An 11,842-nucleotide genomic window follows, 5' to 3' on the forward strand; every position below is an offset into this window, starting at 1 on the left:
GGTGGAGTTACAGCGCGTGCTTGTTTAGACTCAGCCTCCTGGTAAAGTGGCTGCTATTAGAGCGCGTGTCAATTAAAAAGATAAAGAAAAACACGCGAGGGCGCGCCATTATCTGCTCCACTCTGCACTGTAAAAACAAAATAACTCTTTTGCTACCATGTGGTGGTAAACACTTCAAAAAGTGGGATAGTTTATAGTGCAGGGTAACAAAACTCAGTGACGCAAGGGGCCCAAAATTTAAAATTTGGTTCTATCCAAGCCAAATTAACCTTGGTTTTAGATGTATTATGTCAAATCATTCATACAGAAACATCAATGACCTTTTCCCAGTTACAGATTATACTGAATTTAGAGCAAACAGACTTTAATGAACACAGAAAAATAGATCAAACTTCAAAAAGCACATCATTAGCAGTCATTTCTTATGCCTCATTCAGCATTTAAAGGAATTTTTTAACAATAAAACTTTTTTTTTTAAAAAAGCCATCAATCAAAACCTGATCATACAGAAATTAAAACTATATTTTCTTGGCTTCTAAGTCACTGTCAAGAGAAAACTTCACTAACCAGGCTCAGTTTTTTTTAAGGAAAATACGAATCAGAGACTTGATCTGTGCCAGACTAGAGGGCCGGACCTGATGAAATCTAAACGGGCCAGATGAAATGTTACAGAGGGCCGGATGTGGCCTGCGGGCCTTGAATTTGACACGTATGGTTAAGTGGGATAATCCGGTGAATTTTGTCTATTTTTTTGTGGAGGTTTTGCTCCTTTTACAGCATGTTTTTTTTTTTTTTTTTTTTTTCCTGGCACATAAAGCGGGTTTTTTTCCATCACATGAGACCAAGTATCTGACTGAGCTGCGACTGGTGAGACGTGACCACAATCAGCATCTGCAGGGAATTCCCAAATGGTCTCAGAACACACAAAGGTGGTCGATGTCCTTGTGAGATTCGCAGGGCATCGATTTCATATAGCAGGAACTTTGAACGTATAATTTGCACTATAATGTGCTATAATCTATAATCCGCTGAAACCCTTCTTAGTTTAGGTTTTGGGAATTAGAGTTCAGGAAATGTGAAACAACTTTTGGAAGGGTTGGAGACCTGTGAAACTAAACTGTGACTAACTGGAGACAAAAATAAAAGGTATTGCAATTAAATTAAGACACTTTGAACATTCCTTTGTTGCACCTAAGTGTGATGGTTTAGCTCAGGTTTCCAAATTTTAAGTTGTTTTACCTTTTTGATTGTTTAGTTTTTGGTCCACTGCCCTCTTATTCCTCTTTTCAGGGACACAGAGTTGTCAATTTCGTACCTTCCCCAATGATTTTATTTACAGCAGTAACTTCTACACTATATGACTTTATTTACATGTTAAGATAATACATGCTACTTTAAAACATTGTTGTTGTATTAGCTTAAATGCTTCTAAAAGTCATCCAAAATTTTAAATGCAACCATCAAAGTAAGGGAGTATTTAAACAGTGAAAAAGATTAATAAAATATTTTTAAATCGCATATACTAAAAAGATACTTTTTATTTAATGATTATGAGACATGCCCAGTTTTACACACATCTCCATCAGGTCACATGACCATCCTTTATAGACAGTGAATAAACAAATGGTTAAAATAGACTTTGGACTAGTTTGGTTTTTAATTTCATCTGCATCCTTGATAAGCAGGCTGCAAAGCATGCAGGGTAATTGTGAGGACAAGTTTACTCGTGCCTGGTCACATGTGTTGCTGACAGCATTTCATGCCCTCGACCTATTTTCAGTCCATGTCAGATTCAGTCAAGCATTTCAAGAACGACTCAAACCTCCCGTCTAATAACGGTTCCCTTTTTTTTTTTTAATATGTATATACAAGTCTTCATTTCATTTTCCAGCAGCGCGGAGCCTCTGTTTATGCTGAAATGTGATAATAAATTCTGTTTGCTCCAAGGTTGTTGTTGCAAACTTTAATCTGAAGCGACATTTCCCTTTGCTGGGAAATTCGCCGAGGTAAACAGCAGAAGAATAGGGTTCCTATCCAAAGCTTAATTTCCTCAGAGCTCCTCTGTTAGAACCGAAGCCTTAAAAAGTTGGGTCCCATCCTGCCTGTTTGCCTCTGTGTGTACGCGTGTGTCGGTCAGTGAGGGTCACGGCAGGCTAAGTGCAGCTCACCTGCTGTTATCTGAATGGCACAAATAGATTTACAGAGCAAATAGCTGCCCGTGCAGCTCGTCTCAGGTTTCACTAGTTCACTGAGGCTGATCCTCTGAGACCTCTTGTTGGGCAGGAATGGGAGGAGCAGGTTCAGCTGGAAGAGAAAAATGCTTCAAAGCCATTTCACACATCACAGAGATGAGCGTACCAGCCAGTAGTTCGTAAGATATTTTGCTAACTTGACAAACCGCACTTTAGCCTTTGATGGGAGGGATGAAAAGGGAACCACGTGCTTCCAGACACTTTAAACAGAAAATTGAAAAAGCACCACTTTTAAAAGAGCATTACTATTAGCGGCTACATTCTATCATGGATTTCAACAACTTATCATTTTATTTTATAGTGCCAAATATATCAACAAACACTGTGCTTCCTCTCAACTCTAAAAAAAAAAAAAAACCTTAGCATCTTTTAGCTTTTGGTTTAAGGTCGCCCTTTACAGTTTAAGTTTACTCTCATCGCTCTGCATTCATTTATTCAGAAAACCTCAATAAATAAACATTTGCCCACCATCTGGACTCTACCAAGGCATATGGTGCCAGCTAGGTGTTCTGGGGTTATTTGAAAGCCTAACAAAAGCTTCAAAAAATTTAATTACACAAATACCAACTATGGATTCAAACAATATTTCTTAAAAAGTGTTAAAACCCAGTGAAACTATGAAAAAGCTCAGTCTAAAGAAAAATTCGGAAGACTAAATTTACATGAGCCACTACAAATAAATGCATACATCTTAGTAACTCCCTTAACCCTTCTCCTTTATCAGGGGTATAAAAGAGCAATCCAAACTGACATGATCAAGTTATTCAGTTCAAGTAGGCTTCAGATTCTTTAAAGGTTGTGTGAATGTCAGTTCTGTAGCTCACTGAACTTTTACTTTAACCTGTTGACCATTAAAGTGGAAAAAGCGCAGGTCATGTCCTTCGAAGAGGTGAAGTCAGAGCAAGTGTAATAGAGAGTGACAGAGCCTTTCTGTTAGGTAAGAGTGTGTGTGTGTGTGTGTGCGGCAGGCAGCAGGTGTGGCCCTCTATCCTCAACCACACCCACCTGTCCAAGGTGTTGCCTGGTTGCCGTCTCCTAGCAACTCCTCTATTGTCTCAGTGAGAGCGTTCATCACTCAGGCAGGTGTGTGAGATGATGCAGGAAACATGAGGAATATCACTCTCTGGGAGGTACATTTAGACATTTGCAGTGTTAAGCTGAGTTTATGCTTTTATTTTGTCATTTCTCTGTCTGTATGTGTGCACATGCCCATCTGTTAGCAAAATATCAAGTCCGAAATACAGCTATTGAGCTAAAATTTAGTAGCTGACACTCATCTCCAACATATAGTTTAACAGAGGACAACTTCTGTTTAAAACATTTGGATGCAAATCAGCGGGTGATGCACATTCATTCAAGGATCACTCAGTTTCATTTGATTTGTGATAATCAGAGTTTTGTAGCCACTTTTTTCCCCTCCCAATGCTGACATCACAGGGAGGATGTTGTGTCGCGAGCGTACGGAGAGCAGCCGAAGCTGCGGGCCATGATTCAATAAGAGGAAGCATCTGTCAAATCTGAGTCCTGTCCGAAAAGTTGAAATGTTCCTGTCGCATTATTCACCGTTCGGCAAGAAAAGTCGATATGCATCTTGATGAGCCGTCACAAAAACAAATCTAAATAGATAAATGTAGAAACAAATAAGGCATTCATGCACTTACACACGCAAACCCCACCCATCCTGTCCACCCTGCCCCCACCCACACAGACTGCCAACCTTCATTCATTCATTCATTAATCCTGCTGGGTGAGTGCGTTGCCCTGGCAACAAATGATTTCCGAGTTTAAAGTTTAATCACCATCTCCCCCCCTCACAGTGTCTTCTTGGCAGAGACGATGGGACATGTGTTCCATCTCTGCACGAGCTGACACAAATATATTTTTCACTGACAACTCCAAACGTGAATGGCTGAACTTGATTAAAAGACGGTCAAGCTCATCCACCTAGCCGTTTGGATGGAGATCTGAACGATTGTCCAGTTGGAACATCGTTGACTCTAGCATTCAAACGACGATGTTCAAATGCCCCCCCCCCCGCTCGAATCGATGCTCTTTGACATGATTCCACCTTGTTAACTCGGAAGAGAAAACGCAGTGGCGACTGTGTGCGATATGATGTCTCGCTCAGGACAGGGGCAGCCTTCGTACCCTCTGCGCTCTGACTGATCACATTACCGTCAGGGAAAGCTGTTCTGTCAGGAGGAAGAAGTTGAGGCCAAGAGAAGAAGATGCGGAGGGGAAGGGGGAGGGGGGGAGCGGGCATCCTGTGATGGAAGCTGTCTTTAGGGGGGGATATGAAGTGATTTGTTGTGAGCTTTGAGGGGCTTTTGCTGCTTTGTAGCTGATCCTAAGACCGAGCTCTTCCTGTTCACACTTTCTACTGGAGTCACTCTCCCAGGCTGGGAAGCGGAGCCCTGAGTGCTCCGATGACCACTGGCACAACCGAGGCCTTGTTTTCCTAAAAGGATTGTTTAGGAATTTCTGAAGTGAATAGTTCAAAAGGGCACTAATGTACCATTCGTTCACTCTCGCATGTCGTTTTTGAGTTTTCTAAGTCTGAACAACAATATAAACCGGGCCCTTGCTTGGCTAGCCTTTAACTTAGCATGGCTGAAGACTTCTGCCCTTTACTCTGTACTCTGACTAATGTCACGGCTGATGAGGGACTAACTACCAGTACTTCTTTCAGTCTCCTGCGTTTCCAGTTTCTCGGGTTCCTTCGTTATGTTCCTGTCTCGTGGGATTGCTCCTTCCTTCACAACTGCCAGCTTCTGTGGTTTTGCAACCCATCCAAGGTCCGTTGCTCCAATCCTGGCCAGAACCAGCAACTTTGAGAACTGCTCGAGCGACAGAAAACTGAAGCCACGGCAGTTCGGAGGTTGCCAAGAATATATGCTCTACATCCTGATGAAAAGTGGGCCATTGGATAAACCCATTAATGGTCTAGAGCGGGGGGGGGGACTTTTGGAATACTACCAGCCAACAAGTCAACATGCAGAGATCAGTTTGATGTGAGGTATAGACAAGAAAAAGAGCCTGTTTAAGGGTATAATTAGACTTTTTGTTTAATCTCATAAAAACATATTTTGAGGGCATATTGTCTAATTTACTGTGAAAGAGCCAAAGTTTTCTTTTTGAAAAACTCATCACTTTAACACAAAAGTTATTCGTCCTCTAAAACGCCCCAACACATCGAGTCAACGAAGAACTTTATTTCGAAGCAAGTTCTTGGATAAATGCTAAGGAGCTCCTGTTTGGAATTGCAAAGAGATCTAACCTCTGCGTAACCTGGGAGATGATGCATTCAGCGGCGTCGCCTGATGCTGCTCTGCCAGAGATCTCTGTCTTTTTGATCAGCCTCCCCACTCGGTGAATCGCAGATGCGGAGTGACAGCAGCTCGTTTTAATGCCCCGACCTGACGCAAGCCATATCTTTGAAAGGTAAAAGGAGGGAACAAACATGTCTTTAGAAGAGATGGATCTGAGAGACGCATGACAAGCAGACAGGGAGGAGGCACGGACACAAATCATGATATAAAAAGGCAACATCAGTATAGAGCAGAAAATGTTGCTTACTCTTCTTTGATTAAATTGAGGTTTTAGTTAAATAGAAACAAAAGGATTAGCAGTTAGTGCCCTTTAATGCTACGTTTCTCTTCACATCGTATAGGTAGAGACTTTCCATTAGATCACTAACCAATATGCTCCTAAATGATGAATGAAAGCATGAAATTGGGTGAATCCCACTTTGTAAGTTGTTTGGGGACTTCAGAGCTTTAAAATTAGCAGCCATACATGTTTAAGAGTGAACTGAAATGCTCAGGTTTCTCTCTGATCTCTTTAAAGGTTCTTCTCCTGACAGACTTGAGCTAGTCTCACTGGGTCAGCCATTTTATAGCAGCTCGGGTTACAAAAAAAAAAAAAAAAAAAATAATAATAATAATAATCAGGTCAAACGTTTCAAAGAAATCCTTCACTAAAAAGAAAACTACTGGTCCAACCTGGCAAAGTTGGTATATGGCTCCCCCTGCAGGGCGAAGGCTGTAAATGCTGGGAATTACACTTAAGACAGGACATTTTGATGGTTCGTGTGCTGCACACGCGCTTTCAAAATTAAGCTTTCCAAGTAGTTTTAAACTTATATGATGCAATGCAGAAAATTAGCAAATGCAGGATCTCTATTTGGCCATTTTCATTGCAGCAAAGGGGCTTTGCAATACACAAATCCTGTAAAACTAGTGCCAATTTGTATCAAATTACAAAAATATTAAACATTTCTCAACTTAGAATCATCATTCAGCTAATAAAACAGTAAAACCTAATTTAAAATAAATAAATGTGGCCATTGGCAGCAATGCAAAGCTGACAACTGATTAAGTTTTTCTGTCCTTGTACTTTATTTACCTAATGTATGGCTTCAGGCACAGATTGTCAGCATAAAACTGCCTCATGCAGTTTCAATTTTTTTTTCTTCTGTTCGGGTCACAGGACTGACTACATATTTCCCCAAACTTTTTATTTTCCCCCATTAAATATTTGAGTAGTTTCACAAATATCTACATTTAAATAATTCCCATTCTAAAAAAGGCCAAATGTTGGCCCTGTGTCTTGTCTTCATTGTGCCGATAAAATATTTAAATTAACCCTGTCAACTATTTCTACAGGTTGTTGTAGCTTTCCAGCAGCAGTCTGCTTTAAACACCCACTCTTATCCTGTCACTCATACTACAAACATATTTATTGTTTTGTTAGGACGACATATAGAGAGAAGAAGAACCAAAAAAAAAATTGCTAAATCTGGGTGCTTCTGTATCAAACTGAAGACTTTTAAATAACAATCCACAACCAGGAAAGTATAAAAAAAACAGCCCACTTACCTGACGATGATTATATTCAAAACGAAATACTATAAAAAGAGCTGTTGACAAATCCTAATTGTCCACTCAGTCTCAAACAAATGACTAATCAGCCGAAACAAGAAACACCTGCTGCAGATCCAAACACCTCATTAAAATAGGTATTGTAAAAAAGAGGCAAAACAGCACCATCTTGTGGCAGGTTTGTGTTACTTCATTCAGCATGTCAGCGCATTTTAAGGAACAAACTTAGACCAAACAAAGGAGGAAAAGAAGGACAAAAGAAAATAAATTAAAGGAGGAAAACTATAAAGCTGTGTGCATGTATGTATTAACATCAACCCACAGTGAAGTCACTTCATTTGTACTGATATTTAATATTGAGACATGGGGCAATAGCCATTTTTACAGCACATGTTGCATAATTTATCAATACCTCCTGTATACAATCACAAAACCATGACAGTATTTTTTTTCTGTTTACTTACAAGTGAAAAACCAGGCAGGTTTTACAAGCATAATCTTTGTACAGTCAGCGTACATCATCAGTAATTTTCCCTCTTTACCCCCCCGTCCCCGCTCTTCTCTACAACATTTTTTTATTTTATTTTTTTTTTTTTTTTTTGCTATAAATTATTCTAAACCTCTTTCTCATTTTGTTTTTCTGTAATAATATCTGGACACAAAAATAGTATGAACCACCAACAGAACATGCAACATCCAGTGAGCACATTTAAATTCTCCTGCAGCTACTCGAGTTACGATAAAACGTCTTTGTGTTAGATTGTGGTAAACTCGTAGTGTTTTGTGTAAAGGGGTTGGGTATATTTGGGTCCCTATAAGCAGGCAAAATATCTCTTTCTTTTTTTTAAATTCTCTCTGCCATGTAGTGATCAGGAGGGAAACAACTTCATGTTGCTTCCAGCGTCACACATCTTGTTTTATTTGTCTGCTTCCCAAACCCCAGTTAAAACAATATTAATAATAAAAATCTATGTATTTACAAGGTTGGAAACAGAGAAAGAGCATCTCTGTGTGTGTGTGTGTGAAAGTTTATAATTCAGTGTGTGTTACAATAAATTTTGGAATTGAATTTCTTCAACAGCACAGAAAAGAAAAAAAGTAGATGGCATGCGTGACATTTGTATGAAGACGCACACAAAAACGCTAAATTATAAAAAAATATATATATATTAATGAAAGGAAAAACAAAACACTCGCACAGAGACGTTAAAAGTAAAGTTCAATTGTTTTAAAAGTGAGGTTCTGTGGAAAAAAGCTTTAAAAATGAATATCTTACCTGCAGTAAATAGGTCTTTGGACCGGACTGATAAGCTAACGGCTAGCTCAGAGCGAGGACCAAAGCGGATTTCTGACGCCTTCAAACAACTCCAGTTTCTAAAACTTCATGTGAACACGACTTTATGAACCTTTACATCTCTGTTAAATTCACAGCACACTGTTATTCTGGCAGAAATATTATAATATTTAAGCAGGAAGTGCCACAGGCTGCACTGGAATTGCTAACGCTAGCTGCTCCAGTCGCTGCTTGCGCTCGCTAATAACCACAGAAATCTCTGCAAGCAACCGCGTAAAGTGAAATCAATACAATATAAAGGTTTGTAACATTGTGTCCGCACGAGCTATAACGACTTTGAGACGCTGGTCTTGCCCGCGCACAGATTAGCCGTTAGCTTGTCAGAGCTAATCGAAATGTTTTAAACTGCTCCACAGAACCCCGCTTAAAAATATCTGAACTGTCATTTTAAAACTACAACTGCTTCAGGTGTAATGTTCACTGATTACATGATGTATTCTCCTTTTTTGGGGATTTTTTTTGAAATGCAAAGGGGAAGTGCACAAAAAAAAAAGCAGTCTGATTAACAAGCTACGTGGGATTTCTTATGTTTGTGTTCAAGGGTGAAAAAAGTGAGATCTCTGAGTTTCAGGCCCTCTAATTATTGTAAACAATTTACTACATCGTGTATAAAAGCAAACATTTCAGTTTTTCTGTACACCTGATATGTACTGTAAACAAATATAATACAACATGTGAAATAGTCTCACAGGCAATAAATTAAGATCCGCGCAGCAATACAAAAATCACAGGTTAGAACAAAAAACAAAACAAAAAGGAGAACATATTAAAGCGGTAACAATTTTGTGGAGTTAGTACAAAACACAGCAGTGCAAAATACAACTCATAATGGTTCTCCTCTGGCAAGTCAAGATGCAGCTACCACCATTTTTTTTGTTGTTGTTGTCGTCTTATTATTATTTTTTTTACAGTAGATGTTGCATAGAAATCACTCGAATGTTAAGTGTTGTTTCACTGCAGCTGGACTAAACAGTGAACACACCAGCAGCGCTGTGTCTTGACCCCCGCAGAGCGCACGTTTCTCGAGAGATGACGAGTGTTTTTGAAGACACGACACTGACAATTTCAACGGTGAGATGACTCAAATATGACGACAAAACAAAAACGGTGGAACAGGTCAGCACGGCGCCGTCACAGCAGTGTCGTTGTCGTCGAATGGCAATAGTGCTTTAGTTCAAACAAAAGGTTCCCGGTACATTTTGTCTCGTTTCACCTCCTTTTAACCACGTTCAAGGAAAAAAAACAAAAAAACCCTCTACCGTTAGACAGATGTCAAGTTTTACATTCTAAGAGGAAAAAAGTGCAAAATACCACAAAAAGAGTGCGTTCTTGAGTCACCTGCCGTCCCAAACCACAAGAACTACAAATAAAAAATAAAAATAAAAAAAGACTGGATGTTAGACTCCTAATGTGCCCGGGTCGTGTATAAAAAAAAAAAGAAAAACGAAAAAAAAGGAAAAGGGAAATCTCATATGGTCTCACATTCTAAGGGGTATCATGGAGAAATCAAACGTCTAAGTCACAATCATCAAGACCTGATTGTCTGTGATAAAGATATCTATAAATCCATTTATATTCATGTCCAGCTATGACACATCACTATGTACAAAGTGAACCTTAGAGGTGGAGAACAGGTGGCAATGCATGCCAGGTAGACTCATGCGCACAACATACTGTATAGTATCCAATTTGATATATATTGACCCTTTATTAAAGAATAATTGTGAGTTGAGAAAACCTAAAGTAAAAAGGTGCAGGGGAACGGAAACATGCCTGCTGCTTTTCTTTCCTTTCTTGAACTGGAATGCCTCCGAGGATAGATACTCTGAAACTCCCTAAAGAATTAAGAAGCAAAACGAACAATAGCTCATACTATGATACAAAAATAAATAGCCTTCAATATCTTAGTCCTAAAATGCTATGCAAATCATTAAAACTCTGCAGATCGTATTAAAGCAACGATGAGTGCTGATGTAAAGAATCTTCGATAAAAACATCTGGATAAATAAATTCAACTCTACGAACGCGTCCCTGTAGCTATGCGTCAGAACTGAAGTGGTTCCGTGCAAAGTAACGTATGTGTGTGGTCGTGGATTAATACCTGGTTGATTTGGAGCTTGACCTCTGAACTCTTGAGCTCTGGCTTCACTAGCTCTGATGTCCTGTAAACATGTGTTCGTTTTCCTGTAAACAACGTTGCCCTTCGAAGCCCCTCGCGTCTCAGGAATCATCAGCGCCCAAAACAAGCCAAAAAAAAAGCCCTGAAACGAAGATTGCTTCTAAATCCCTCTTTTTTTGTTGTTCCTTTACCCAAACAAGCAAACAGCTGCACCAGTTTTAGAACATGTTGAGCCTAAATCCCCTTCAAAGGCAGAAACCTGATGTCTTTTTTTTGAAATGCGTCTCTTCCTCCTCCTATGAATGGATCTGAGCGGTGCTGGCGAGCAGCTTGTGCCAGCTCACCACTCGCTTCCGCAGGTCTATCTTGTCGAGCCACACGTAGGCCTCCCCGATGAGGGTCTTCTTCATGAACTTGCCGCCGTTTGACACGAGGAACAGCTGGCGTGAGAAGAACAGAAGGAGAGATCGAGTTCACGCTGGCTTGCTCCTCGTTCCCAGCGAGCTTAGCTCCTAACGGTCGACAACTACCGTGTACGAAAACACAAAGTGGTTGATAAATGAGAAATGCTACGTTTTTAATCCTCGTTACCTGGATGGAGTGCCCCGTCGGGTTCATACAGAAGCGGAAAGTTTCATTAAAAGACGGCTCGCGGTCGTGGCGACACACTCTGGTCTTCTTCTTGATGATCCTTTTCTGGGTGGCGATGTTCACCACATAAAGCTTCACGTAAAGATCTGTGGGTGCAGACAAACAGTCGCTGAAAGCCGATTAGGGTTTCAGTACTCTGAGTGGGGGGTCACTGTGAAACACTTGCAGAGCTACCGTTCTACGTTCCATCTACCACTGATGTTAAAAACCTCACAAGTTTGAGAACTAAAATGAATTATGTTAGGAATGATTGTTAGTCATGACAATCGTGCCGTGATTCACTGAGGCAAACCCCGTGCAGCAGAGCTCCTACTATGCTGCAGATGGGCCCGACCAAACAAATGGCAGGCGGCGTGATTTCTCAGAACGTACTGTAACATTTATAAGAGAAGATGCTGTGGGCGGAAATCTGTGATTCGCCAAGGCAGAAAAACATCTAATTGCTCACACCGGATGATGTCCGTGAAGTAAGGAAAGCCTGACTGACTGAACAATTACGTATGCAACTTCTTTTTTTGTTTTCTGTCTAAATTTAATAACAACAACAACAGCGGCTCTGTGTCACGCTGGTTTGTTCGTTCGCGGC

General features: G+C 40.2%; 1 protein-coding gene across 3 annotated transcripts in view; it reads right to left on the reverse strand.

The window, feature by feature from the left end:
• Positions 1 to 7,465: 7,465 nt before the first annotated feature.
• The window catches only part of pcloa (piccolo presynaptic cytomatrix protein a), a 53,409-nt gene continuing 49,032 nt past the window's right edge, over positions 7,466 to 11,842 (reverse strand). For all 3 annotated transcript variants that reach the window (XM_037981215.1, XM_017414801.2, XM_017414798.2), the window contains 2 exons: positions 11,197 to 11,342; positions 7,466 to 11,045 (listed from right to left, as the gene is read on the reverse strand). In XM_037981215.1, coding sequence (XP_037837143.1) covers positions 10,902 to 11,045; positions 11,197 to 11,342 — 290 coding nt within the window. In that variant the 3' untranslated portion in view covers positions 7,466 to 10,901. The remainder of the gene's footprint in view (positions 11,046 to 11,196; positions 11,343 to 11,842) is intronic.

The sequence above is a fragment of the Kryptolebias marmoratus genome, linkage group LG18 (assembly GCF_001649575.2).
Source record: "Kryptolebias marmoratus isolate JLee-2015 linkage group LG18, ASM164957v2, whole genome shotgun sequence".
Taxonomy (NCBI): domain Eukaryota; kingdom Metazoa; phylum Chordata; class Actinopteri; order Cyprinodontiformes; family Rivulidae; genus Kryptolebias; species Kryptolebias marmoratus.